The sequence below is a fragment of the Chaetomium tenue genome (assembly GCF_020726465.1).
Source record: "Chaetomium tenue strain MPI-SDFR-AT-0079 chromosome Unknown F5144scaffold_3, whole genome shotgun sequence".
Classification (NCBI taxonomy): Eukaryota; Fungi; Ascomycota; class Sordariomycetes; order Sordariales; family Chaetomiaceae; genus Chaetomium; species Chaetomium tenue.
In genome coordinates this window covers 953,486-980,309 of record NW_027117331.1, presented here as the reverse complement: position 1 = coordinate 980,309, position 26,824 = coordinate 953,486, and the positions used below count along the sequence as shown (strand labels likewise).

Sequence of the window (26,824 nt, the reverse complement as noted above, 5' to 3'; positions counted from 1 at the left end):
CCATCCTTACTTGCTGCGCCAAAACCATATTCCCCAATTTGATACGATAAACTAACAACTCGGTCCCTGTACATCCGTTCTGCTCTCCGATCTTCGCTGGCCACGGCTCCGCATTTGCCCGAAACGCTATCGCGGCGTGCAACGCGAGCCCCGATAGTTTTTATGAGTTCTTGAGTGAAGGGTCCATAGGTGCCGCATCATCGACCGGCTCCGATTCCATGCCAGCGATGGTAGAATGGCTCGGAGTTGCCCCCGAGGTAATTGCTGTGAGCCCTGTCTAATCCGTGGGGGAGTCGATCTGAGCCGCGATTTCTTCATCTGGCTCAAGCTTGATTGTCCCCGCGGGAGGCTCAGCGCCAGCCTCATACCCCGCCGCCCATGGCTGGCTCACCGGCGCATTCTGGTGCGCAAGCCAATCTCCCACCGTGGGGCTGCTCACCGCCGGGCCGGCCATCTAGGCGCCCTACTGGTCCAGTTAGCTTGATTCGACACGGGAGGCGACATAGGATGCAAGGGGGGTTGACGGGAGAAACAAGCGGGTGGCAAAGAAGAGTTTAGGTGCCTGAACATACCTGCTGAGGGGGCATCGTCCCGTAGGTGTACATATCGTCCACGTTATACATTTGGGCTTGGGGTTGGCCATACGTGGGTGCGCCTGGCTGGACTTGGCCGGCGTACATGGGCTGGGGCTGACGGTAATCGGCTTCAGGACCCATGTTATGGCCGCCGAGGGTATAATCCGGCGCAGCCATCGGATGTTGGCCGGCGTGATTGGGGGCGCCGACGCCGGGGATCTGAGGCTGGGGGGCAGCGGGTTGGGGAGCGGCGGCGGTTTGGTTGGTTGTCCGCTTGGCGTGGGAAGAAGCTTCTTCACGCGGGACAATGTCGATGAGGAAGTCGAACATGTCAGACTTGGCCAATGCCGAAGCGATGTCGGATCGCTGGAGGGTCCGCCGTTTGTTTTCTTCCGCATGGATCCAGGCCCGCATGGTAAGCTCGGTAATGAAGATATCGCAACCCTTGGCGAACAGAATCGGGGCCTCGGCCGAGATCATCTTGACTTCCGGGTCGGCCTTCATGACCTTCTTGATCCGCGCAAGTGGTAATTGATGCATCTTGTAGTCGTGTGTATCGCTCTCAAGGTGGCTGATAGTATGTTGCCAGTAGGCTGTGAGGACATCTTTGTAGTGGCCCGTCAGGCCTTGGTGCACATTCGCCCATGTCCCAGTGTACAGCTCGGAGGGCGCAAAACCTTGAGTAGAGATCTAGAGAGGTGATGTCAGCGGTCGAAGTTTGTCGGCTGGGCGGGATGGAGACAAATCGTACCGCGGCACTCGCGCCATAATGCCCACCCAAGCTGAGGTCGTAAACAGGCATTTGCCGGGCCTGCTGCCCGTGCTGCCCGTGCTGGGCCGAAGAGGGGTTCGGATCCATGATGAGTTTGTCTTGGGTGGTATAACCTAGGGGAGCGTTTGGGTGACCTTTAAACGCGCCACGAAATCGAGGTAGAGGCCGATGGTGGTAGCGCGGGGATTATGCCGATGTCGCCCGAATTGTCTTAGTTTCTCCACCTTTCTGATGCACTGTGGTTCGGGAGGTGCGCGCTGGATTCACTTCACGGTCTGTTAGCCCACGCATTTGTTTACTTTGCGACTGCCGCCGCGCCGCTCTATGGTCGCAACCAGCCTCCCGCGAATGCCCAGTTGATTGGGCGGAATGGTGATTGGGTGGGCGCGTCAAGTGTGGGAAGGGGAGCGAATGGGTGGAGTTCAAAAAGGTTGTTTGAACGACTCGTCTGGCCGAGGACGCGAGCCACTCAGCTCTCGTTGCGAGCGGTATTATGTAGATGATTGGTGAGAATTGAATTGGCGGATTGGATAGAAGCTCAAGTGGGAGGCTTGGAGAATGGCGCAGCAGTTGCCGGTGATAATGACGGGAGGCAAAAACTTGTAGCACGTACCTTGCAATAGAGTTTTCACGACGCGGTATTTGGATGAAAACTGTCGAGGTCTTGAGAGATTGGGGAAGTGGTGATTTGTGCAGGCGGTCAAGTCAGCTCGGAAGGTTGGGCATCAGCGTGGGCGGACAACGTGGGCGGACAGCAAAGTGTGGCGCAGGTCCCGGTTTCCGTGTGAGAAACGTGCGGGGATTGGCTGCTTTTATGGGTATTTTCCCGAAGCTGCCCAACCGCGACAGCTGGCCGGTCTCCAGCCTCATTTGTTGCCCTATGACGACACGGCCAATGAAACCTGAGGCTGGAATGGGCTGGCGCCAAATGAAGCCGGGGCAAGCCGGGCATCATTGTTTCTCCTTCTGCCGAGCGCACGGACTGGGTTTCCAGGATGGGGACAGCCCAGAGCCTCGTCGCATCGGCCCACCTGCAGCGGAACAGCTGCAGGTTGAGGAGCCCCACCTCAGATTTTGTCGTCTTCATTTTTTTTCCCCATCGCGCTCAGCTTCCTACCGTTTCTCCTTCGTTCGGTTCGCAACATTGTGTCACCTTCATTAGGCAATTATGGCGGCCACTTTTGGCTTGCCCGATGATGAGATCGACCGGCTCCTTTCGGAAGCCGAGGCTCGCCTTTCTGGCAATGGCAGTTTAGACGCTGTCGCTGTTGTTGGTGCTGCCGCTGCAGCCGCAAAGACACCAGCAACCATCGTGGCGCCTCCCGCGCCAACTGCTGGGGAACAGACGTCAGTCCCCGAGAAGAAGTCTGAGAAGCTGACTGTTCGGGTTCCCCAGCTTCCCCAGAAGAACAAGGTACGTAGCAAGCGTTATCGAGTCCATCACCCCCACGTGTTCCATGATGAAAGCAAATCCCAAACTCTATGACGCCAGCAAGATCCCGTCATGGGACTCGAGCTGGCACCATAATGATTTCCTTAGTTCATAGTTACTCTGACACGGACACTCCCTCAAACCTTTGTTGATTGTATACTCTATCGCTTGGTTTGTCCACGGTGCTGACCGAGGACAGGGACCCAAAGATACGCTGGGCGCCGATTGGTTCAACTTGCCGCGTACCAACCTCACGCCCGAGCTGAAGCGCGATCTGCAAGCTTTGAGGATGCGTGACGTGGCCGCCATGGGCAAGCAGTTCTTCAAGAAGGATTCTCGCAAGGACCTCATCCCGGAGTACAGCCAAGTCGGGACTATCATTGCGGGAGCAACAGATGGCGTAAACAGCCGTCTGACGCGCAAGGAAAAGAAGCGAACGATTGTCGAGGAGATCCTGGCGAGTGAGAACGTTGACAAGCTCAAGAGCAAGTACCAAGATATCCAAGAGAAGAAGAGGAGCGGGAAGAAGGGTCATTACAAGAAGCTGGTGGCTGGCCGGAGGAAGCGCAACGGGTGAAAGCCGGGCAGAGCCATCCGTGAACAACGATACGCATGCCGGCCTCGGTATCAGGTTGGTTTTGATCAAGCACCATATGCGGCCGCGTTGCGGCCGCCAGCGCAATGCGCACATCACGAGTTGAAGACTTGGCTACAGTTGGGTCTCCTCGATGCTTGTTCTATACGAATATGCCTAAAGGGACCAGTCCCACTTGCTCAGGACGAAGCACAGTGTGCTGGCAGGTGGGAATCATGCAGCAACCCTTCGGACGGTGGAAATGGACTTTTGGCGATATTTGCCTCTGCCAGATAGAAGAGCGAGGTTTAGTCGAGGGTCTTATCAGACGGCCCTTTGACCACACACAATTCAAAACAAATGTCAAGCCGATCAAAACGATACCTAGTGTACTCAGTGAACGCCTTGCTCGTGTTGGTTGCTTGCATTTTGGCTGAGAGCATGCCGCTGTCTTCTTATTTTCTCGAGATCTTATCGATAACAACCCTGGCCAACATGGCGCCAAAAACTCGGCTGAGCGGTTCGAGGTGTTGCACTCGACATCCACAGTTGTCGAGGGTCACGCAGAGATGAATCCGCCGCGGTTAATACGGCCATTACGGCCCTTCCTCCAAGGGCAATTGGTAAGATCCATGTTTGCATAGGAAGCGGGGGATATATCTGACATGCCGGGAATGTTAGCCCCTCACAGCCCCTCGATCGGCCGCGGTCGGCATCCCGCGCGCCTCGACCCAGCTTCGAACCTATGCTTCGGTGTGAGTAGACATTGTGCCTTGGAATTGCGTCGAGTTTCTAACCTGAATCTTGACAGTGAAGTTCCTAGTACCGGAGAGAAGTCGAGGTCAGCCAGCCCTGCCTAAGTCCCTCGCCGGGACCCCTGAACCGCTCGCTCGTAGACGAAGGAAGACTAACACAGCACCCCCGCAACAGCGCCACACCGCCCGCCCAAAATGCGAAATCCGACAAGCCGGCCGTCTCCCGCATGCCCCGCGCCCTGGAGGCGCTCTACCTGAAGCCGCTCCGGCGCGAGGTCGAGTACGGCGTGCCGTCGTGCAACCTGCAGCTGCGCTCCTACTCGGTGCGCAACCTCGAGTTCTTCTGCGACTTCGCCCTGCGCGCCGCCTACTACCTCGGCCTGCCCGCGTTCGGCCCCGTGCCGCTGCCGCGCAAAGTCCAGCGCTGGACGGTGCCCAAGTCGACCTTCATCTTCAAGAAGAGCCAGGAAAACTTTGAGCGCATCACCCTGCGCCGCATGATCCAGATCCGCGACGGGAACCCGGAGACGGTGCAGCTGTGGTTGGCGTTTCTGCAGAAGCATGCTTACTATGGGATCGGTATGAAGGCGAACGTTTGGGAGTTTAGCAAACTGGGTATGTTGGCTCTTCTATGTGTCGTGATAACGAAGAGGGGTCGTGGCTAATTGTCCTTTTCTCTCTCTTTTCAACAGGTGTCGGAAAGGAGATGGACAAGAACCTCGAACAAACGGAGAAATTGATGGAGGACAAGTGGGAGCACCTGAGCTACGTGGAGCGGCGGCCGGAGTTCCAGAAGAAGAAGGACAGGGGGCCCCGCGAGCAGCTGCCTCCAGCAGAGGATATGGAAGCGTTCCTGGCGTCGGAGAGGAGGAAGATTGCAGGCGGCCGGTAGACAAGGCTATGTGGATGTTGTTGAATGTATCAATATCTCAAACCTGTATCTTCTGTGGGTGGTTGAGTTGTACAACAAATACCGTTTTATCTGGCCCGACGGTAATATTATAAGAATTCACCCTTGTAGGAAGAATAATCACAAACTAGACTCTACTATATAAGTTGTTTACGTTCTTTAATTCATGCACGACACTCCTTGGGTGCCAAGGTGTTTGCAACTGTGATCCTTGTTTGATAAGTCCCAGCGAGCCAATCCCGAAATTTTTATGCGCATACCTAACCCTGAAGTCTCATCTCACCATCAACTCACAACTCAACTCAGGTGACAGTTTGTCCGGCCGACGGCTTCACATACTCTCGTTTTAATCTGCGAAAGGCAAATACCGTCAATTCGCCATGTACCGCGGTCTCAGGGCCGGAAATAATGTCTGGCAGCAACTGAGGGCCAGTGGGCCTAGCTGTTCGTTGCAGAGGGCAGCAGCATCCATTGCAACAACAACGGGAAAGCCAAGAACCACAATCACGAAAACTATCACTGGGACAGGGCAGACTAGGACCTTTGCTTCCGGGGCGCGGGATGATACGACTTCGGCGACAGAAGCAAAGACAGAAGCGGAGGAGCCACCCGTCGGTCAAGATACGGCAAAGATCTCATTGCTAGTGGATGAGAAACCGTTGGAAAACGGCCCCAAGATCATCTTCTCGGGCATACAACCTACGGGCAGGCCTCACCTTGGCAACTACCTCGGGGCTCTGAAGCAATGGAAACATCTGCAGGACACAGCTCACCCGGACACGAAGCTCTTTTTTTGTATTGTTGACCTGCACGCCATGACCACACCCCACGCCCGAGGGGAAATGCAGGAGCTCAAATGGGATATGATGGCCAGCTTGCTCGCCTTGGGGCTCGACCCGGATCGGTGCACCATCTTCTTTCAGTCGACCGTACCGCAACACGCCGAGCTGCAGTGGATCCTGAGCTGCACTGCTTCTACAGGCTACTTGTCACGCATGACACAGTGGAAAGTAAGTACCTAGGCATTGGACTGGATAGGGGCGCCCTACGGCTTGGCAGCTAATACGGTGCGCAGAGCAAGTTGAAACTCGACGACAATGCAACAATAGAAACCACCAAAGGGAAGAAAACTCTTAAGCATGGCCTGTTCTCCTACCCTATTCTCCAGGCGGCCGACATCCTGCTTTACGGCACCACCCACGTCCCCGTCGGCGAAGACCAGCGCCAGCATCTCGAGTTCACCCGAGAGTGCGTTTCCAACTTCAACTACGCCTACAAGACGGACCTTTTCGCCGCGCCCGAGACTTTGATCTCTCCTTTCCCCCGCATCATGTCCCTGACAACACCGCGTCAGAAAATGTCCAAATCCGACTCCGCAACCAAGTCGCTCCTCCACGTCACCAGCTCGCCCAAGAAAATCATCCAGAGGATTTCACAGGCTGTTACCGACGGGCGCAACGAGGTCACCTACGACCCGGAAAACAGAGCGGGAGTGGCCAACCTTATCCACCTCCTGGCCGGCTTCGATCCCAAGGGCCGCACCCCCGAGGAGCTGGGCGAGACGATGAAAGGGTATAAAATCTCCGAGCTAAAGCAGGTTGTAATCGAGGTTCTCACCGACGAGCTCGCCGAGACCCGGGAGAACTTCGTGCGACTTTCGTCAAATAAAGACAAGCTACGGGAGATCTCGGCTCAGGGAACTCAGAAGGCGAGACTCCAGGCAGAGAAAATTATGGCCAAGGTGAAGGACGTCACTGGTATATTCGAATGATCATTGCTTGGGCAGGTGGTAGTGTACAGATAGGGCCGGGCACATACAGGAGCGTGTAAGTTTGTACAATAGCAGAACTAGATCGTTGTATGTTCGGTCCCTGGGGGCCCTTTAGCCCGCTCGGCGTCGACTTGGTACATCACAACGTCTTGTAAGACCTTGAGAGGGACGCAGCCGCATCAAATGCGCCCGGTTTCACTTAGCCCACTCACACCAAACCCGAGTTTCTTCACACACGGCAGAGCGACACAGCTTACACTCTCATGCTCGCCATATTCAGACCCAACAATGTTGTCTACTACAGACAGACCGTGCCTGCTACAACACTTTTCTACGCTACCACCTCAGTTCACCGACAACCTACCCACACCATTCAACCCCCCCTCGACATATCTTAGGATACATACGCAAAGTTCGCCCCCCGACAGGCCATCCAAAACTCCCTCACGACCTGGTTTGTCGCTCTCGCACCTCTCAACCTATTGGTGAATGTTAGCCATAACTCTCCTTTAAATAACCCCCAAAACAACAAACAAATGAACCAAAAAGAACAAGACAGAAAAGAAAAGAAAAAACTCACGCAACAACCCTCCTCAAAAACGCCATCCTCTCCTCCCTCCCCACCCTCTCCGCCCCCGGAAACCCACCACCCTGACCACCCTCCCCTCCCATCCCACCATTCCCATTCCCACCACCCCCCTCAACACCAACACCCCCCTCAAAAAACAGCGCCCCCTGCAACCACCCCTGCGCACCCGGGTGCGTGCCGACCAGCTTCTTGAGCGGCTCGCACAGCTTGTCGAGCTCGGAGCGGGCGGCGTGGCCGCCAATGTTGCGGACCAGGGCGGCGGCGATGAGCGGGCCGAGGTGGGTCATGGCGTTGGCGATGGTGGCTTTGAGGGTGGGGTCTGGGGAGGGGTTGGGGGAGGGGGTGGTGAGGGTGAGGGTGGGGGAGGTGGCGAGGGGGATGAAATTGGCCTGTTTTTTTTTTTTTTTGTTAGTTGGGTTGGGCTGGGTTGGGAAGAGAGAGAATACAGTGCCGGCTTACCCAGAACTCGGCTGCTGCCCCCTTAGGAAGCGGTTCGTTGCCGTCGAGCACTTTGATGGAGAAGAGGAAGAAGAACTCGAGGAGTTGGGCGTGGTGCGGGTGGAAGAGCACGTCGGGGTATTTGGACATGACCTTGTCGATGAAGGAGATGCCGTTGAGGGAGATTTCTGTGTCGGCCTCGGGTTCTGTAGGAGGATTAACACTCATCGGGGCAGAGAGATAGGGAGGGGGCAGACCTGGCAACGCCTGGAGGATGGAAACCACCCATGGTAGGAGCCGAGCAAGTTGCGCGGGTACGTGGGCCTTGGGACCGCGGTAGAGGCTGCCCACAAACGAGCAGGCTGTGCTAAGCAGAGTTCCTACCCGCGGCGTCTCAAACCGCTGTTGGACGAAGTAATCTGTGACTACATTTGGTGGAAATACGAATGGCCCCGGCTCGGTCTCGGAAAAGCCTGCGCGGAAGATGTTGCAGATGATCTCGACCACCTCGCCGCTCGTGTTAAACACTCGCTGGACTTCCACCAACACCCGCATGATATTCTCCTGCAAGCCGGCGAGCCTGCTGTTGGCGTTTTGCGACTGTGGTTCGCTATCCAGGTCAACTAGAGACTCTTTGACGTCCTGCATACCCTTAGCAATGCTAGCGAGGCACCTCATGGACCTAAGCGCAATCTGAAGAGCGATTTCTTCTGTTAGGGGCGCGGACTGGGGGTTCGGCGGATCAAGCCCTCTCAGAAAATCCGGGTGCTGGAGGTTTAGGAGCCCAGGGTTTGCCTTGAGCTGCACAGCAAGCTCAAAGTCTTTTTTGAGTATGTTGTAAAGCTCCTCAAACACGCCCAGTCTCTGGTTCTCATCTTTGATGGCCTGGATAATGGATGCAATCGCGAGGACGATCCTCTCTTCGGCCAACGAGTCGAGCACTTGACTGCTGCGAATGGTTTGGTAATGGCTGATGAAGGCACCGGCCTCGCTCGTGAGAATAGAGCGGCACGAAGAGCAAAGTGTAGAGATAGACCTTGCCGACGGCCCTCCAAGAACAGAGTCGCCGACAGCAGCAAAGAGGAGATTCAGAGCGTTGGGTAGATACTGAGCATTCCGTTCAAAGTACTCACAGTACCGCTCAATGAGCGCCAGCCCGGTCTGGCGGAGGCGCAGAGGAATCAAGCCTTGGGCCTGGCCGAGGAGATCGAAAAAAGGAGAAGCAAAGACCTTGTTTAGCTCCTGGTCAAATCTGGCCTCGTCCGATATACAGTCGGAGAGAGCACCAAGGCAAAAAGCCGAGGCCTCCAGCTCGGCCCAGGACTGGGCAGCAAGAGCTCGAAGGAACAGATCGGTAAAGAAAGAGACGAGGCTCAAGCCCTCGAGAGTGAAAACGGATTGCAGCATATCGCTGACGTCCTTCCTGGCGTCACCAAAAGCAACACGTTCGGTTGAGTCCCACTCGGCGAAGGTTTCGGCCGAAGGCCATTGGATTTTGCGCCAACAGTTCATCACCACGGCCTTCAGATGTTGCTCGGCGTAGGGCTTCCAGTTCTGGGCCTCCTCCTCGTCCGAGTAGGTACTATCAATCATGGTCTCGATGAAGGTTGACCAGAACTCCAGGGCAGGGACAAATATGCTATCCTCGCCGACGAGGTAGCCGTCGGCGGCAAGGAGCCCACTCAAGCTCTCTAGGAACCTCTGTGAGCGGTTGTCAGTGCTACGCATGAGGTCTTGCACTTTGGCGTCCCCGTAGGCTAAGATGACCAGGCCGAAGGAAATGCCGTCCTCCTCGTGGTTCCCGTGAAGAATGTGTTGGTAATGCTCGGCAGCCCAGGGGCTCTCGAAAAGGGAGGCGAGCGTGTTGTAGTGCTCGTCGGTAAAGAAGGACGAGTAGTTGCCAAGGGCGTCGCTGAAAAGCTCGGCGGTCGCGTGGAAGAGGTCTCTATCCGCGAAGCAGTTGATAGCAGGCCCCACGAGCTGCCTAAGCGGCGCAACTAGATCTGGGATTGGGGATGCTCGCTGCGCGTATAAAATCCAGGCCTGGGGTCGTCAGTAGGTGCATGGAGGATTGGAGGGTTGGTGCTCACCTGAAAGCAACCGAGAGCCTCTCCCTGCGTTTTGAGATCGGGGTTGTCTTCAGGCAAGGAGAAGCCTCGGGCGAGTAAGCAAGTGACATCGGGACCGTTCTTGACGAGGCGATCGTGAACTTGGATACTGGTTCGGTCAGCGCAGGTCGATTATTGAGTATGAAAGCGGGATGCTCACAATTTGGGAGCGTTCATATCGGTCTTGCCAACCTCCTCGACAAACGATGTAGCGAACCATATTGCCGCCTTCAGCTTCTGGGGGCCTAGCTTGCCGACAAGAACGTCGGTGGGGAGAGCATTGTCAAGGCTGTCCACTGGCGTGCCTTGACCCAGATCAAGGCAGTAGATGAAGTGGCGGATGCAGTTGGGCCACAGATGGGAGAAGTGCATGAAGTAAGTGACGAGAGCGGTGCACAATTTCTTGATCACAAAGTTGCCTGCCCCGTCGGCGAGCGATTGGATGGTCCAGCCGATGATGTTCTCCAAAAGGCCCTTTGCATCATCCTCGCTCAGACCAGAACTAGGCCAAAGTCAGTTCGATGTCTCTTCCTCGTCATACCCGCCCCTCGCCCCCGGGCCATGGGCGCGTACCTGTCTCGGTTGAGCTTGATGATGAGTGTCAGGGCGGCATAGAACCTGATGTTGTCCTCGCGATGGGCGATCAGACTCTGAGCTAGCTGCCATCCCTCAGGAGACCTTTGCAGACGGTGCAGCACCTCCTGGATTTTGGAGATGGTATCGGGAGGGTTTGGTTGGTAGAGTGCCCGGATCAGCTGCCAAGTCGAGTCAGTTAAACTTGGCTTTATTTTCATCTCCATCACAAATGTCTAGTCTACTTACTGCTTCGACCTCGCCGAGGTTTGTTGGTAAAGGCAGTTGTTCCATCGCGCCGTTGCTCGTTTATTTTCTGTTTGGTTCTTTCGGCGGTTGGTTTGAGATGAGTCCCCTCCAGGATGGGGCACCCCATAAAAAGAACCTGCTGCTGACCACGGTCCCGGAAACACAATGTCACTCCTAGTACTTGTATCTCATGGTCTGAGAAAGAGTTTGGGGGATTTTTAGGACCAAACTGTGATGTTGTTTGGTGGGTTTTGGTGTTTTGGAGGTTGGTTCTCTCAGCAGTTCGTCCTAGCTCAGGTGCTCAGGTGCTCAGGTCACTCAGCTCTACCTTAGCTGTACTGACTGTGAGCTGTTGGTATGATGTACGGTACAGTCAGACGAGGTGAATGGATGTATAAATTCTTGTATATCTGCACATGCATATGTCAGTAAAATACAGTGCAAAGACATGAAAGAGACCTTCTATATATGACCTTTTGTTGGACTATGATGGCCTGTTTGCAATAGATAGACAGGGCCTGGACCTTTGAGTAAATTACTCTCGTCGGCAAGTGTGAGATGCTGTTGTGGAACCTCCAGGCTGGCAGGCGAGCAAGGTGGGACAGCGGCAGGGGGTAACCCCACCATCGCCTGCTGGGAGCAGTAGTGGGGTCGAATGTTCATGCAGTTATCCGTAACTGCACCTTGTCTTCCAACGGTTCTTTGACAACATACAACACGAGATGTTGTTGCCTTCTCCAAATAACGACAAGTTTGGTTTGAGCTGATTAGACTACCGTGCTAAGATGTGTGGTAACTGCAGCACACCATCTCAGTGTGTGTGGGAGGCACCTTACACAGTAAGAGAATCAGCTTGGAAACAACTTACCCCCCCACCACACCTAGGCGGTAGTTAACCCGATCCGGTAATAGAGCATGGCTAGCAAGACTGCCTAAGCAGGCCGCACCTCAACCTCGAATATCCGTCTCTTGCCCGACGGTCTTCAGGTACCACCCTAATTCATCCTCCGTTTACTGGCCCGACACACCCACTCGCTCCGCCCCGGCGACATTTGGTTCGCCGCACCCCCCGGCTACCTGAAGCCCATGCCCCATATATGGGCGCGGCAGAGCTCGACAATATCGTCACTCCTGCGCAACCCCTCGATTTCCCTAGTACGACCACAATCTTATCGCCCAGTTTCGGCTATTCCAGCTTTATTCCGAGCCAAGAGAGGAATACACCCACCACCCACCAGAAGTAGAACGCCGACTGTTGAAGAGATGGAGACCGTCAACACCACAGCTCGGTTGACCACCCTCCGGTCGTTGATGAAGGAGAACGGCGTCGACATCTACGGTATTAGTCCCCGCAGCCCTTTGAGCCCCAGCGACTGATATATTTGGCCATATAGTTGTTCCGTCCGAGGACAGCCACGCCTCCGAATACATCGCACCATGCGACGGCCGTCGCGCCTTCATCTCGGGCTTCACTGGTTCCGCAGGGACGGCCGTGGTCACACAGGACAAGGCGGCCCTCGCCACAGACGGGCGATATTTTAACCAGGCTGGCAAGCAGCTGGACGGGAATTGGCACCTCCTCAAGACGGGTCTGCAAGATGTCCCGACGTGGCAGGATTGGACGGCCGAAGCGTCAGCCGGCGGCAAGACGGTGGGCGTCGACCCTTCTCTGATCTCGAGTCCCATCGCGGAGAAGCTGGACGAGAGCATCAAGAAGAGCGGCGGCGCCGGCCTGAAAGCGGTCAGTGAGAACTTAGTTGACCCGGTGTGGGGTAGTGACAGGCCTGCCCGCTCGAGCAACCCCGTCAAGCTCCTTATCGGTAAGTACTCGGGCAAAGACACAGCTGCTAAGCTTACCGAGCTCCGCAAGGAGTTGGAGAAGAAGAAGGCCGCCGCCTTCGTGTTGTCTATGCTGGATGAGGTCGCATGGCTCTTCAACCTTCGCGGCAGCGACATCACCTACAACCCCGTGTTTTACTCGTACGCCATTGTGACACAGGATTCGGCGACGCTATATGTGGACGTCTCCAAGCTGGACGACGAGAGCCGGAACTACCTGGACCAGAACAAGGTTACCATCAAACCGTATGACACCTTGTTCGAGGATGCCAAGGCCCTGGCCAGCGCCGCTGAGGCCAAGGGGACGTCCGAAGCGCCGAGGAAATACTTTGTCTCCAACAAGGGTTCTTGGGCACTGAAGCTGGCACTTGGTGGGGACAAGTTTGTGGAAGAGGTTCGAAGCCCGGTTGGGGATGCCAAGGCGGTCAAGAACGACACCGAGCTCGAGGGCATGAGGCAGTGCCACATCCGGGATGGCGTTGCTCTCATACAGTTCTTTGCCTGGCTTGAAGACCAGCTCATCAACAAGAAGGCAGTCCTCGACGAGGTGGCGGCTGCCGATCAGCTCGAGGCGCTCCGGGCGAAGCAAACGGACTTTGCCGGTCTTTCCTTCGACACCATTTCATCCACAGGGCCGAAGTGAGTAGCTAACCGTACAGTGTGCCAGTCTTTCATTCACTGACATTTTCTAGCGCTGCTGTCATTCACTACAAGCCGGAGCCGGGGGCTTGCTCTATCATTGACCCGGAGGCCATCTACTTGTGCGACTCAGGGGCTCAGTTCCTAGACGGCACGACCGACGTCACCCGGACCCTCCACTTCGGCACCCCCACCGCCGAGCAGAAGAAAGCCTATACCCTCGTATTGAAGGGCAACATCGCGCTCGACACCGCGATTTTCCCCAAGGGCACAACCGGCTATGCCATTGACTGTCTGGCCCGACAATTCCTTTGGGTAAGCACCCCCTTTAACTTCCTTCGCTAACCGCTGAACCACAATAAAGTACTAACACCGCGCAGAAACAAGGCCTCGACTACCGCCACGGCACGGGCCACGGCGTCGGGTCGTACCTCAACGTGCACGAGGGCCCAATCGGCATCGGCACGCGCAAGCAGTACGCCGAGGTAGCCCTCGCGGCCGGCAACGTGCTGTCCATCGAGCCGGGCTTCTACGAGGACGGGTCCTACGGCATCCGCATCGAGAACCTGGCCATGGTGCGCGAGGTCAAGACGGAGCACTCGTTCGGCGACAAGCCCTTCCTCGGCTTCGAGCACGTCACCATGGTGCCCTACTGCCGCAAGCTCATCGACGAGGCCCTGCTGACGGCCGAGGAGCGGCAATGGCTGAACCAGAGCAACAAGGAGATTCGCGAGAAGATGGCCGGGCGCTTTGAGGGGGACCAGCTGACGCAGGCGTGGCTGGAGAGGGAGACGCAGCCTTTTTGATGGCGGGCGGATGGGAGAGGCATAGTGTCTATGGATACACGGAGTTGAATGCTTGGATCGTGCATAGCATGGCATAGCATAGCATAGCAATGGCAATAGCATTACGCCGTCTATTTTGCTTGTCCTCTGGTCTATGATTGATATCCGCCGGATCGGAGCGATCAGTGAGTGACAGTGGGAAGGGGTAAATTAGAAGGACATGAAGGCCGAGAGGGCAAACGCGATAGCGAAGGAGAACTTGAAAGCCGTGTGCTGGTTCAGCAGCGCCACGATGCGTGACGTGCTGGCCCGCTCCTTGAGCTTGAGGTACGAGACGATGTCTATCCCATTGCGCGCGGCGACCTGGGCGGGGTGTTAGTGAACCGGGCCAAGATGAGAGTTTGCGAAATACGGTCTCAATATGAGCACCCGGCTAAGGGCGTATGTACGCACCTGGATAAGCACCATCCCAATCCCCGCCAGCAGCACCAGCGTCTTGGAGAACACGCTCACCAACATCCCCGCAACGAACCCTACCCCCCCAAACACCACACACATTAGCACACATCCATCTAGGTACCCATCACCCACAACCCGACCCCACACAACAAAGGGTCACACCAAAAACAAAAATAGAGAGAGATCCCCTACCCGAAAGACTCCCCCCCGACAACTGCTTCACCGTCTCCCCATCCAACAACTCCTTCCGGTCCCCATCCCGGTCCCTCTTACTCGAGTACGCCCGTGCCTGCTGCTGCTGTACGGCGGCGCTGTCAAACCGCATCGGCCGCTGCTGGTGCACGGCCACCAGCCCTGTGGCGAGGCCCAGCCCGAGTGGGAGGGCGGCGTGCCGGAGGGTGAGGCGTCGGAGGGTTGGGGTGGGGGCGGTGGTGGTGGTGATGGTGGTGCGGGCGTGGAGGGCGCTGCGGGTTAGGGTGCGGGTGGCCATTTTGTTGGGTGGGAATTGGACTTTTTTGCCTTTGTTTTTTGCCTGGTAGGGAACGGTTTTAAGCTTCGTGCATATGGGAGAGCGATGGATGAGATATTGGGGGAATGTGAATTGGGAGCTGGTATTGGTTGTATTGGTGCCGAGGTGTGACGTAATCTGACGGCGAGGCCACTTGACAGCGCGACGGTTTCGCGTCAGAAAGGTGTCCCACCGTTACCCCCTGCTAACTATGCAGGGTTTCGAAGAACTGATCTCCTGGCGTTTCGTGATCAATTTCCTTGAACCACTTTCAGAACTGTAGTTTCAGTATTTGACCAAAGTCTTCGGAGCTTCGGGTACTACTGGGCTTTCCAATGCAATGAAACTCTGGAATAGAAGAAAACTTTGTTGGTGTGACTTGATGTTTGTAGAGAAGAGAGCCCCAATTCCATGACGACTAGCGGCTACGTGACTTGAGCTTCATAAGAACCGAGGCCGCTACCACCGTGGCGGCGGCAACAAGAATGATAGCGTATATCGACGTGTGCTTGGTCGGGGAGCCGTTATGAGAGGTGGAAATGTGGAGGCGTTGCCTCTCAGCTTTCAACATGTAAGCGGTTACTGGGTCGTTGGTCGCTAGAGATTTAAGACCTCACCTTTCAAGTCACTAACGGCTTGGCTGCATTCCTTAAACTCTCCTCGCCAACACTTCCTAATGATACTGCCTACACTTCCCAGGGAGTTTGTGTCAGGGAACTTCCCCTTAGAATAGTGGTCGAAGATCACTGTGTCGGTCAACCCAGCGTACGGCCGACTTTCGTTCAGCAGTTCATATAGCGTGGAGTCCAGCGCGAAAATATCAGCTTCAACGGACAGGAGGGGCCCTGGGTATTCGTGGCTAGCCGTCACCCCAACGAGAAGCGGAGAGCCATCAAGCGAAGACCCCGCGAAATCAGCTAGCTTCACGTCGAGGTTTCTATCGAGGAGAACGTTGAAACCATTGACGTCTCCATGAATAACACCGCATTTGTGGATGAAATCGAGAGCTTCGGCAAGCTGTACGGCCCATAGTGTTCTTCTTTTCCCATCGGCGGGATGGTCTTCAAGGTACGATCGGATGTTGCCGCGAGGAGCATACTCGAGGCGGATCCCAGACTCGAACGGGCCGTGGTAGCAGAGAATGGCCTTGTGGCCACCCCGTTGGACGAAGCGCTCATATATATGCTGCTCTATGGCGAGAGCATCCGTGGACTCGTCGTCGTGCGGAGATTTAATTACAGTATCGGTGGATTTGTCGAGGAGAATCATGCCAGTGCTACCACAAGCGACGAGATCTTTCATCCCAAAACCGGTCGGGAAATTGATCCTGTCCGACATGTCGTTCTGAGACGTGTCTTCAGGAACTTGAACGCTCTCAAAATACGAATCAGTAGACGGGAACGATAAGCGAGAGTTCTGCTGCTCTCGTAGCCTCCAGCGCCCAGCAAGGGGCAGTCACCAACGACCGAAGTTCCCAGGCATGGACGGCAGGTCCCCAAGCTGTGGACAAGCATTTGGGCCCACTAATTAACTACAGGGGTCCCGCCACGAACCAGGGTTGGTGCACCGCCAAACTCGGTGGGGGCTCCTCAAAAGCTTTCTCTTGTTGTTTTCGCGTCAGACGCGTCAGGAGCTTCCTCCACCCCCACATTTTGAACCCTGAATATCGCAACCATCGACCATTCCTCTCGCGCCGCGAACCGATCGATACTCAAATCTACCACCATCTCCGAACCGTATCTTTCCTCACACAAATACCCAGCGCAATGCCTCGCCCAAAACGATCACGCGTCCCTGCGACGCGTCCCAGCAAGGTCGCTTCACCATCACCCGAAGGGCCACAGTCGTCCGGAACGCCGCCCATTGTGACGAAACCAATCTCCGCGCAGCCCGAAGTCCCCAGTAGCGATGTTTACGGTGTTAGCGATCGCGAGAAGGAGCGCATGAAAGAGCGATCCGCTAAGGCCGCAACGGCTGGCTCGCAGTCCCGTCGGACACGTGCATCCCAGCATCTGGATGTGGACTCGGACCAAGCGAGGGCGTTGGAGGACTCGAAGCGCAGGCGGGACGACGCGATGAACAGGTTAGATGATCTTACCTCGACCTCACGACCGGACGAAGCCGAAAGCCCAGGCACCGGGCAGCGTGGGGAGACAGCGAGCGAAAGGCAGCCCCGGTTGACCGACTTGTCGGGTCTCGATCTGGATGACGAACTTTTCGCCAATCTTGACGATAGCCTAGACGACACAGAGAATGGGATTGAGGAGACACGGACTGGCTACCGCTCCACAGACACGTCAACATTCAATGTGGCCATGTTCAAACGCCGGCCTCGGCAGTCGAGCGTTGCTGGGAGGGGCGATGGTCCTATCCGTCCGAGTAGTAGAAGGCAGAATACACCTAGTATTAGCGGTGCTCTTAATTTCGGCGACTTTAGGCGGCGTGCCCGGGAGCAGAGCATCCTCGGGACAGACCGAAAGGCTCGGACGGCGAGGTCTCTATCGCGGACTTCGCAAGCCTCGCGGAATGCGAGCGTTCTTGGAGACGGATATGATTCTGGCCCGGACGGCGAGTCAACACCACTTGACAAGACGAGGAGGCAAACACGCGCATCGCCCGCAGGAAGCCCCTCAAAGACGGGCTCTCCAGTCCCGCCTTCGCGCAAAAGGAAGTCCTTGGAAAGCCATCAGGATGATAGAGAAAAGCGATTGGCTGTGGAGACCGAGGCGGAAGAATCAGAGGCGGATGAGATATACCAGTCGATTGAAATTGAAGTCGAGCGGACTCCCAGCCCAGCGCGCGGCCGCGGCAGGGAGCGGGAACGTTTCTCGACGCCAGTCCAAGAAGACGATCCCGATATGGCGCCTCCTCTTAGCAGCTCCTCAGAAAGCAATAGTCCAGCAGCATGGCCTTCGCTAGACACGCTAGCACACCGCACCTACACGCGCAGACAACCGACAAGAGCACTGAAAACGCCAGAGCCACTCGATTCCTCCTCGGAACTTTCCTCTCCGCCGTCACTCACCCATTCGCCAAACTACAACGCGGCAAGCAAGGCGGCCGCAAAGAAGAAAGCAGCGCCACAGCAGAAGAAGGTGACTACGGCTGATCTGGCCTCTCTCCTGCCTCGCCGGCGCCACAAGGCATCGAATCGCGACAATGACAACCACGACCCTTTTGACCTCGATGCCTCGGAAGACGAGCGCTACAATGCCGATGGGAATGATGCGAATGAGACCTCATACGTCGACTCGCGGCCTACGCGGCGGAGAAAGGCCCAACGCCCTCTCGGCAAATCGACGTCCAACGGGAAAGGCAAGCAGGCTGAAACCAGGAATGCGGGCGGCAAGCGGCGTGCTGTGCGGACGTACGGGACAGTGAATGACGACAAGGAGAACGACGAGGTCGCAGATGAGATTGTGGTCGGCAGTGGAAACGAGGAAGTCGACGAGGAGGCGCAGGAGGAGCTCCCTGTGGAGGAGACGAGCCAGATGATGGTGGAGCGGCTCGGGGAGGAGCTGCAGAAAGCCGCGAAGAAGTTTAAAGAGGTGGACAAGTGGGAATTGTCGTTTGAGCAGGCGACACAGAGTTCGTCGCCAGGCCCGTTCGCTCGCTGAGACACCGGAACGATGGGTGTTTTTTGTTTTCCTGAATCCACTGATACCATTTGGCTTGCTTGGCTAGGATTCCGGTGTCCGCTTTTCTTGTCGCAGTTGTGGATAATGACGGGTTGTTTCAAGGTTCCGGTTTGGAAGAACTTGCACTGGGTATCAGCGTTTGCTTAGGTTGAATCTTTGGCCTCGGCGAGGGCTGTTTATTCGTATTTGACGGAGTATATGTTCATTCATCATGCCTCATGTTTTACGTTATCACAAGGGTTTTTCACGCCCCCTTATTTCGTTTTGATGGCGGCAGTGCCCTATGACTTTTCTGCCAAGCAGACACTGTCCAGTGAGTGCTCAACAACCGGCAGTAGGTTAGCTACCTGGTTGGAGTCTCTCAGGGCGATGGTAACAGCGTCTGGCATCATGCCGCTCATGTGAAGATTCTGCCATTTTGTTAGTACTCGCTCTACCCCAAAAGAACAACAAAGAACGATGACCTACCCGCTTCACGTTCTCAAACCCATCTTCCCGTGCTGTGTATTCCCGGATCACCAGCTCCTTCTCAAAGTCCACATACACCCTCGTATCCCTGACCCTAACCACCACCCCATCAAGCCTCATATACAACCGACACAGCAACAGCATCCTCTGCGCCATAACCCGCACCTTGACCGTCATGACACTTATCCCATTATCATCCAACTCACTCTCATACAACACCACCTCATCCGCAAACAAAATCGGATCCCTCCTCTTCAACAACTCCACCGGAATCTCCTCTCCGCCCACCTCCAACCCCCGCCCATCCACCTTACTCTCCCCCCCCTTATACGCCGCGCTATAACTCCAATCAAACGGCCGCACCACCTCCGAGATGCCCGCACTCGTCTTCTCGCGCGAGCGGCTCCACTCGCGCGCGTAGGCCACGCGCAGCATCCCGCCCTCCCCCGTCTTGTCCACCGTGTCCAGCGCCGCCTCGGCCTCGAACTGGATCGTCCACCCCGTGGGCAGGTGGCGGATCGCGACCAGGTTGTCGCCGAAGATCATCTCGGGGATGGGGATGGAGAGGCGCGCCGCGAGCGCGTCAATGGGGCCGGCTTTGAGGATGGGCAGTTTGCGGGTCGTGATTTGGAAGGGGGGTTGCGTGTGCGTGCGCGTGGAGAGGGTCGGGTTGGGGGTGCTGGTGTTGTCGAGGGGGGCGGTTGGGGGGTCCATTATGTTTTTTGGGGGTTGGGTTTGTGGTTTGGGGTGTCTGCGTTTTGTTCGTTGGGAGGAAGGAAGGTTTTGTAAACTGCGATTGTTCAGTTCGGTTCGGTTCGGGTTGGTTGGTAATCGTGAGGGTGGTAGTGGTGGTGGTCACGGCCGCTGAGGTTGGGATCGCGTGGTCAGTCGCGGGGTTGGAGGGGTCGAGGTTTGGTTCTTGTCGGCCTGCGTTGCGCTGTGGTGGGAGAGACGTCAGAGAGTGTAGTTAACGGCGTCGATTCGTAAATCGCAAGGTTAATTTATCTTCGTCCTCTGGCACTTGGAAATAGAGTTTGGGTAGCTTTGGTGTTTCTGAAGGGCTGTCGGCTCATGTTTCAAGAAATTGTAGGTTCTCAAAATGGACGAGTGGTTCACAACTGCCCAAGCCAGGGTCCACTTTGGCCATGCAGCTCTTCGAGAGCTCTCCAACTGAAGATGTCAGAACGAAACCACCTACAGGTTTCAAACAAACTGGTTAAAATTAAGAATCGTGCATCTCATTTTGCCGAGGACAGGACGAATAGCAATTGATATTAGTTGGACAGTTAGTCAAGAATCAGTCTCTGAAACGGACCACGTAAAACCTCGAAGGCTACTTCTAGCAGCTAAAACGTAGCAATACTTTGCTCGTCTTCTTCTTACCGTCATCTGCCTTGCTCCATCTTGTTAATTCAAGCACAAGTTCATCCGAGAAGCCATTTCTAAATCTGTGTTGAATCCCAAAATGGATTTGATGCAGCCTGGACGGTGCCAGCATTGAACCCTTGGCGGGACTAGTGCGGCGGGCCGGTTGCTGGGCAACGACTCACTCCCGGCAAACGTAAATACCCCGACATTCCTCAACTTGAGGGATCCTGGAACTCCATCCTTCTCCGAAGTCGAGAACCGTCACAAAGTCGCACTTTTCTTTCTTTTTATTTTGATTAGCGACGACACCCTCTCTAGACCCTCACCTAACAACAGCAACACCATGGCGACGACAACAAGAACGTTGGAAGGCTGCTTTGACCGCCTTTCAGTGAACGACGAGAACGATCCGGGGGAGAACACCCGGCTCTACCAAAAGGCCAAGGTACTTTGACCATCGTCCGCCGGTTTGCCAATGGTATTTACTAACGTATTATCCAGCCGATCAACTCCTCCAGCCAACTCAACGGCGCCAGACCGAACCACCTCCTCAAGGTTGCGCTCCAAGCACAACACACCAACACCGTTATCACAACCGTCAACCTTCCCTCGCAAGCGGCCCAACGAAAGGGCACAGCCCCCCCCGCCAACCCCGTCTCCCCCAAGAAGGAGAAGCCGTCATCATTATCATCACGCCCCTCCGATGAAGATTCTCTCGACAGCGCTTCCTCCTACGTCGACCAGCCCCTAGTCCCTAAGCAATTCCATCTCGGCATGTTTGAGATTGGCCGCCCTCTCGGAAAGGGCAAGTTCGGCCGCGTGTACCTCGCGCGCGAGCGCGGCACCGGCTTCATCTGCGCGCTCAAGGTGCTCTACAAGTCCGAACTGCAGCAGGGCACCGGTGTCGAGAAGCAGGTCCGCCGCGAGATCGAGATCCAGAGCAACCTGCGCCACCCCAACATCCTCAAGCTCTACGGACACTTCCACGACAGCAAGCGCATCTTCCTGATCCTCGAGTTCGCCGGCAAGGGTGAGCTGTACAAGCACCTCCGCCGCGAGAGCCGCTTCCCCGAGTGGAAGGCCGCGCAGTACATCGCCCAGATGGCGGCGGCGCTAAAATACCTGCACCGCAAGCACGTCATCCACAGAGACATCAAGCCTGAGAACATCCTGGTGGGGATACACGGCGAGATCAAGATCTCGGATTTCGGCTGGAGTGTGCACGCCCCCAACAACAGGCGCAACACGCTGTGCGGTACTCTTGACTACCTCCCGCCAGAGATGATCAAGTCCGGCAGCAAGGACAACTGGTACAACGAGAAGGTCGACCTGTGGAGCCTGGGCGTTTTGATGTACGAGTTCCTGGTCGGTGAGGCGCCGTTTGAGGACACGCCCATTATGACGCACAAGCGGATTGCCAGGGCTGATATGACCATCCCTGAGTGGGTGAGCAAGGAGGCCAAGGACCTCATCAAAAAGGTATGTCGTCTTATACCCTCAACCTTGCCGTGCAATTCCCGCTAACGCAATGCAGCTGTTGGTGCTTGACCCCGAGAAGCGACTTCCCCTTGAGGAGGTCCAGAACCACCCCTGGATCATCAAGCACTGTGTGAAGGGCGAACGGGCCACCAACAGGGAGAAGCCGGCCAAATAAATTGGCCATGATTAATGAGGCATCTGCGAATTCGGGAGTTAGCGAGTGGCGTTTGGGGTTTATTGGGTTCACCGGGGACACTGTCAGGAGTTCATTGCATCTAGCCTTGGTTGTTTAATTTTGACGCCCTCAGCCATGTCCTATGAGTGGCGGTGCATCGTCTGTTGTTGCAGGGAGGTCCTTTACTAGTACATACAAACATTTTACATTTACAGTGGGGAGATAGCCACTCATCAGAGACTCAGCGATACACCTCCTCAAATGGCCTCTTGTCTGAAAAACATGAGTCCCACACCTCGTTGACGACCTTGGTCGCATGTACGTCGTCCCTGCAGGTCGGCCGCGCCATGACAGACTGGATCGCACGCATCCGCACGCAGTTCTGAAACTGTTGTGTCAGTGTCCAGTTGCCCCGTGTCATGGTCTCTCTTGTCCACCGGCACTCTCCGCTGAGCATCGACGCCCGGATCTAGAAAACACCCAGTTAGCTTGTCGTACCCCATATGCCCACCCATCCAAGCACCGCCTCCCCTTAACTAACTCACCTCCGTGCACGCAGCATGCCTCAAGTTCCCTCCCCCACTCCAATCCACCTTCCACCTCAAATGATCCCACGCATGCACCATCTCATGCGCCAGGGTATCCTCCAAATGACTGCGATCACGCATCTCATTCGCACAGATCAGTATCCCATGCTCGGGACTAAACCCACCCCCCTGACGCACCACCCTCCCATCCTCCGCCACGCGCGCGGGGCACCGCCGGCACACCACGTTGGCCTCGTCCAGCGTGCCGTTCAGCGCGGCGACCTTGTCGCGCAGGAAGCGGATTGTTGGCGAGTACGCGAAGAGATAGGCCCGGTCGGCTTCGCACCGTGCGCAGTCGCGGGCCTCGTTGGCTTTGTATCGGTCTTCGCGGTAGTGTTCCACCCCTTCGCGGGTCACTTGGCCGGTCATGATCCGGAAGTAGTTCAGCCACCATTTTACGGTCGGGTCGTAGCCGGTGCGGGCGGGGTCGTTGTCGAGGAAGCGGGGGAGGGGGGGTTGTGTTTTGAGGGGTTGTTGTTGTTGTGGGTTGGAGGAGGCGGAGGGGGGGGAGGGCGGTTGTGGGGAGGTTGAGGATACTGGTGGTGGTGGTGGTGTTGCCATGGTTGCTGGATGGGGTTGGGAGGGACGGGTTGGGGCGTGGCGTTGGTGTCGACTATGGACTCGAACTCGGTCTGGTTCTGGCGTATCCTAAAAATGGGTATTATTCGGGTGTTCGGTGGTGACGTAGAAACGCCGTCGTCCAAAGTCTGGCCGAGAAATGTCGAAGTTTCGCGATCTGATCTGCAAGTTGCTCTCGGCGGCTCCACCGCCGAACCTCCAGTGCCTGGGCCCCATCTTTTTTCCCTGGCAGAAGGTGGAGCTACCACGCCTTTCCGGCCGGCGAGTCAGGCGGTGAAGCTCAGCAGAAGGGCGCGTCTCGAATGGGGATGTTTGAACCCCGGATTTCCATTGGCGCCCCTCCCGATGTCGGCCAATCGAACGGCTCACTCACTCCCCAGAACTGTCACAGTGGTCCCACTGAATTTGGCGAGCAACAAGAAAATTACAGCACCCCTGTGAAGCATACCCGAGGCCCGATGCTATATAATGGAAATGAGTTGCTGCGCGTGTAAGAGAGAAATCCCGCAGAAGAATTTGATGTTCCTGCTTTTGCTGTTTTGCCCTCGTTTTGCTTGCCTTTGACTGACTTTTGGATTCTGTCGATTTAACAGCCATGAGAGGACCACGTCCGCTTGGTGTTGTGATTAAGCTCGGTGAGTAACACATCTATCAATTGATGAAATTTAAAGACAGGGGTTTGTGTAACTAACCTCTCATTCCCAGGGACGAGCTCCATCGTCGACGAGAAGACCCATGAACCTCTCCTTTCTATCCTGACGTCGATAGTGGAAACGGCAGTGAAACTAAGGAAAGATGGACACAAGGTCATCATCGTCTCCTCTGGAGCTATTGGCGTTGGGCTACGGCGGATGGACGTCGATAAAAGACCAAAGCACCTGTCAAAGTTGCAGGTAAGGTGCTCGCCCCTTCATAGTTGAGCTTGTTGGCTAACCAAGTTGCAGGCCCTTGCAGCCATCGGCCAATGCCGGCTGATGAGTCTCTGGGACAGCTTGTTCACTCATCTCATGCAGCCCATTGCTCAGATTCTCCTGACACGAAGTGATATTGCCGATGTGAGCAAGTTCAACGGCCCTTATTAGTGCCGGTCACTTACACCATTCACAGAGGTCACGGTATCTCAATGCTCAGAGGACTATCAACGAGCTCTTGGACATGGGTGTCATCCCCATCGTCAACGAGAACGACACGCTGGCCGTGTCAGAAATCAAGTTTGGGGACAATGACACCCTCTCAGCCATCACGGCCGCCATGGTTCACGCCGACCTCCTTTTCCTCATGACCGACGTCGATGCTTTGTACGATAAGAATCCGCGGACTCATCCTGACGCTCACGCTATCGAGGTGGTCGAAGACATTGGGGCGCTGGTAGCAGATGGTCCGTCCTCTACTTCCAGTTTTCAAGAACCGTTAACTAACCCTCCTCCAGTTTCATCTGCAGGCTCCTCCCTCGGCACAGGCGGCATGTCCACCAAGATCGTCGCCGCGCGCCTCGCAACCTCAGCCGGCGTCACAACCGTTATCACACGGTCCTCTATCCCCGGCAACATCATCAAGATCGTCAAACACATCCAAGCCAGCCGCTCCCCACCCTCCCTCGCCACCAAAGCGAACCAAGCCCCCGGCACCCCAGGCACCCTCTCCCGCAACCAAAGCACCGACGCGCTCCTCCACTCAGCCGCCGCCGCCACCACCCAGCACCACCAGCAGCAACAGCAGCAACAATCCCCCCCCCACTCCGACGCCGAGCGCACCCTAACCTCATCCCCCACCCCCGGCTCCACCCCCTCCCACAACACCACCACCACCAACAACAAAATCCCCCTCCACACCCGCTTCCTCCCCTCGCCGCACCCGGTCCGCGACCGCTACTTCTGGATCCTGCACGGCCTCCGCCCACACGGCACGCTGTACATCGACCAGGGCGCGTACAAGGCGCTGGTGGGCAAGGCCGGGCTGCTGCCCGTCGGGGTGGTGGATGTGGAGGGGACGTTTGCGCAGCAGGAGGCGGTGAGGCTGTGCGTGGTTGATAAGAGGAGGCGGAGGGTAGTGGTGGGGGATGCGGAGGGGGAGGGTGGGGATGGAGCAGCGAAGCTGTGGGAGGGGGAGGCGCGTGAGGTGGGGCGGGCGTTGAGTAATTATTCGAGCGCGGAGATTGCGAGGATTAAGGGGAGGCAGAGCGTGGAGGTGGAGGGGATTCTGGGGTATGCGGATAGCGAGTATGTGGCGCATCGGGAGAGTATTAGCTTCTTTGCTTCGATGAGTAGGCCGGCGACCCCGGTGAGGGACGTGGTGGAGGGGAAAGGGATTGGTGGGTATGAAGGGGAGGGGGCAGTCTTGTAAGGGGGCATGGGGTTTCACATCTTCAGAGGGGGAACGCGGATAGACAAAATAGACCTTTTCTTTGGTATTTTCATATAGCTAGTCGACTTCGGTCATATTCAAGCCAATTATTTGTCTTTACTATTCCGCCCACTGCCCGCCCGTCTCGCCTGGGAATCTAAGACCCTCAAAACGCCTGACGCCGTGTATTTTTGCTAAACATACCGCCTAGCGGTTATCCCATCAACCAGCAAAGAGTGTGTCCTCGTCGCGGAGATACTCCCCGCAGTCCGATTGCCGGAAGCACACGATACCCGTAGGGTCCAGCCGCCTCGCCTCGGCCGTACTCCTCGCAGTCTACTCCACGTCAGCCACGCCTATCCCCTGGAAAACCCAATATAAAAGGGAACTTACCACGCCGAACCCAAGCGGGACATCCGCCATGCTGTACACCACGCAGCCCTGATGTTCAGGGCAGTCCTCAGACCACCGACCAACATGCGCCTTGACCACTAATTCCCCCCAAAAGAGTCAGCACTTCCCCTTCCCACAACTCATATCCACATCCACCACCACCACCGCCCCTCGACCAAAAAAAAAGACAGAATCTCACCGTTCGACCCATAAAGAAACGGCTGAGCCCCGTTGTCCTTAACCCAGATCTTGTGGCGGGCGCCGGCCGCGATGATGGGCAGGGCCGTGATGTGCAGGCGGAACTTGCCCGTCTTGGTCACCTTGCCGAGGCAGGTGCCCAGGCTGAGGAGGGCGTCGCGGCTGATGCTGGTGGCAAGGTTGGCGATCGAGAGCTTGACGTAGTAGACCTGTGCGCGACGGGGTGAGGTAAGTAAGGGTGGGATGGATGCGGTGTTGGTTCGCGGATGGGGGGGAGGGGCGGGGGTCGTACGCGAGAGTGGTTGAGGCGGAAGACGTAACGGTCGCCGTCTTCGAGGGGCGCGATCAGGCTCTTGAGGTCGGACATGTAGTTGGCGAGCTAAGGGGGGTGTTAGTTGTTGCTTTGAAGTTTTTGGTCTTCGGAGGGACCCATTGGAGGCGAGTGAGGGAGGGAATTGGTAGGCGTACCTTGTCCAACACCGTCTTCATTTCTTCATCTGTTAGGGGACGCATATTGACGGACTGTGCAGGTTGATTGCTGCCTTGACTGAGAAACTGGCGTGTTGATTGCTGCTTTCGCTCTCTGCAGCAATCTCGAGGCTTATCGGAGCACCAGAAAA

General features: G+C 56.2%; 13 protein-coding genes across 13 annotated transcripts; 6 read left to right on the top strand and 7 right to left on the bottom strand.

Moving 5' to 3' along the window:
* Positions 1–277: 277 nt before the first annotated feature.
* On the bottom strand, positions 278–1,616 carry F5144DRAFT_529416 (histone-fold-containing protein; the record flags this gene model as incomplete). The annotated part of the gene is made up of 3 exons (XM_066786902.1): positions 1,327–1,616; positions 573–1,265; positions 278–454 (listed from the first exon to the last, which is right to left on the bottom strand). Exons 1-3 carry the CDS (start codon positions 1,432–1,434, stop codon positions 278–280), a joined length of 978 nt encoding a protein of 325 aa, XP_066644373.1. The 5' UTR covers positions 1,435–1,616.
* Positions 1,617–2,323: 707 nt separating this feature from the next.
* On the top strand, positions 2,324–5,151 carry F5144DRAFT_610892 (Fcf2 pre-rRNA processing-domain-containing protein). The gene is made up of 8 exons (XM_066791675.1): positions 2,324–2,761; positions 2,979–3,352; positions 3,537–3,580; positions 3,822–3,976; positions 4,035–4,108; positions 4,165–4,194; positions 4,284–4,723; positions 4,801–5,151. The coding sequence occupies exons 1-8, from the start codon at positions 2,516–2,518 to the stop codon at positions 4,998–5,000; spliced, it is 1,563 nt and encodes a 520-aa protein (XP_066644372.1). The 5' UTR covers positions 2,324–2,515; the 3' UTR covers positions 5,001–5,151.
* Positions 5,152–5,398: 247 nt separating this feature from the next.
* Positions 5,399–6,789, top strand: F5144DRAFT_591365 (tryptophanyl-tRNA synthetase; the record flags this gene model as incomplete). Its single annotated transcript, XM_066790264.1, has 3 exons — positions 5,399–5,629; positions 5,696–6,028; positions 6,094–6,789. The coding sequence occupies 3 exons, from the start codon at positions 5,399–5,401 to the stop codon at positions 6,787–6,789; spliced, it is 1,260 nt and encodes a 419-aa protein (XP_066644371.1).
* A 681-nt stretch (positions 6,790–7,470) lies between these two features.
* On the bottom strand, positions 7,471–11,236 carry F5144DRAFT_508223 (armadillo-type protein; the record flags this gene model as incomplete). Its single annotated transcript, XM_066786500.1, has 6 exons — positions 10,747–11,236; positions 10,498–10,679; positions 10,085–10,426; positions 9,907–10,033; positions 7,838–9,859; positions 7,471–7,767 (listed from the first exon to the last, which is right to left on the bottom strand). Coding segments are annotated over exons 1-6 (3,015 nt in total), but the record flags the coding sequence as incomplete, so codon positions are not given.
* A 138-nt stretch (positions 11,237–11,374) lies between these two features.
* Positions 11,375–14,126, top strand: F5144DRAFT_566240 (putative Xaa-Pro aminopeptidase P). Its single transcript, XM_066788547.1, has 4 exons — positions 11,375–12,085; positions 12,141–13,224; positions 13,278–13,539; positions 13,605–14,126. Exons 1-4 carry the CDS (start codon positions 11,833–11,835, stop codon positions 14,028–14,030), a joined length of 2,025 nt encoding a protein of 674 aa, XP_066644369.1. The 5' UTR covers positions 11,375–11,832; the 3' UTR covers positions 14,031–14,126.
* A 93-nt stretch (positions 14,127–14,219) lies between these two features.
* Positions 14,220–14,958, bottom strand: F5144DRAFT_600850 (uncharacterized protein; the record flags this gene model as incomplete). Its single annotated transcript, XM_066791100.1, has 3 exons — positions 14,220–14,372; positions 14,463–14,542; positions 14,661–14,958. 3 exons carry the CDS (start codon positions 14,956–14,958, stop codon positions 14,220–14,222), a joined length of 531 nt encoding a protein of 176 aa, XP_066644368.1.
* Positions 14,959–15,168: 210 nt separating this feature from the next.
* On the bottom strand, positions 15,169–16,463 carry F5144DRAFT_165038 (kinase-like domain-containing protein). The gene is made up of 2 exons (XM_066782571.1): positions 15,594–16,463; positions 15,169–15,537 (listed from the first exon to the last, which is right to left on the bottom strand). Exons 1-2 carry the CDS (start codon positions 16,312–16,314, stop codon positions 15,395–15,397), a joined length of 864 nt encoding a protein of 287 aa, XP_066644367.1. The 5' UTR covers positions 16,315–16,463; the 3' UTR covers positions 15,169–15,394.
* Positions 16,464–16,742: 279 nt separating this feature from the next.
* F5144DRAFT_591354 (uncharacterized protein) lies at positions 16,743–18,593 on the top strand (the record flags this gene model as incomplete). Its single annotated transcript, XM_066790262.1, has 2 exons — positions 16,743–17,510; positions 18,072–18,593. 2 exons carry the CDS (start codon positions 16,743–16,745, stop codon positions 18,591–18,593), a joined length of 1,290 nt encoding a protein of 429 aa, XP_066644366.1.
* A 151-nt stretch (positions 18,594–18,744) lies between these two features.
* On the bottom strand, positions 18,745–19,978 carry F5144DRAFT_165067 (TIP41-like family-domain-containing protein). Its single transcript, XM_066782572.1, has 2 exons — positions 19,083–19,978; positions 18,745–19,024 (listed from the first exon to the last, which is right to left on the bottom strand). Exons 1-2 carry the CDS (start codon positions 19,794–19,796, stop codon positions 18,896–18,898), a joined length of 843 nt encoding a protein of 280 aa, XP_066644365.1. The 5' UTR covers positions 19,797–19,978; the 3' UTR covers positions 18,745–18,895.
* A 707-nt stretch (positions 19,979–20,685) lies between these two features.
* On the top strand, positions 20,686–22,313 carry F5144DRAFT_165031 (kinase-like domain-containing protein). Its single transcript, XM_066782570.1, has 3 exons — positions 20,686–20,895; positions 20,952–21,929; positions 21,985–22,313. The coding sequence occupies exons 1-3, from the start codon at positions 20,794–20,796 to the stop codon at positions 22,102–22,104; spliced, it is 1,200 nt and encodes a 399-aa protein (XP_066644364.1). The 5' UTR covers positions 20,686–20,793; the 3' UTR covers positions 22,105–22,313.
* On the bottom strand, positions 22,074–23,563 carry F5144DRAFT_165028 (mitochondrial inner membrane protease ATP23). The gene is made up of 3 exons (XM_066782569.1): positions 22,650–23,563; positions 22,301–22,573; positions 22,074–22,127 (listed from the first exon to the last, which is right to left on the bottom strand). The coding sequence occupies exons 1-2, from the start codon at positions 23,250–23,252 to the stop codon at positions 22,346–22,348; spliced, it is 831 nt and encodes a 276-aa protein (XP_066644363.1). The 5' UTR covers positions 23,253–23,563; the 3' UTR covers positions 22,074–22,127; positions 22,301–22,345.
* A 302-nt stretch (positions 23,564–23,865) lies between these two features.
* Positions 23,866–25,647, top strand: F5144DRAFT_644685 (Aspartate/glutamate/uridylate kinase; the record flags this gene model as incomplete). Its single annotated transcript, XM_066792854.1, has 5 exons — positions 23,866–23,905; positions 23,976–24,163; positions 24,215–24,325; positions 24,378–24,648; positions 24,700–25,647. The coding sequence occupies 5 exons, from the start codon at positions 23,866–23,868 to the stop codon at positions 25,611–25,613; spliced, it is 1,524 nt and encodes a 507-aa protein (XP_066644362.1). The 3' UTR covers positions 25,614–25,647.
* F5144DRAFT_566230 (uncharacterized protein) lies at positions 25,619–26,808 on the bottom strand. Its single transcript, XM_066788546.1, has 5 exons — positions 26,673–26,808; positions 26,497–26,583; positions 26,206–26,413; positions 26,007–26,104; positions 25,619–25,949 (listed from the first exon to the last, which is right to left on the bottom strand). The coding sequence occupies exons 1-5, from the start codon at positions 26,715–26,717 to the stop codon at positions 25,836–25,838; spliced, it is 552 nt and encodes a 183-aa protein (XP_066644361.1). The 5' UTR covers positions 26,718–26,808; the 3' UTR covers positions 25,619–25,835.
* Between the last annotated feature and the right edge of the window lie 16 nt (positions 26,809–26,824).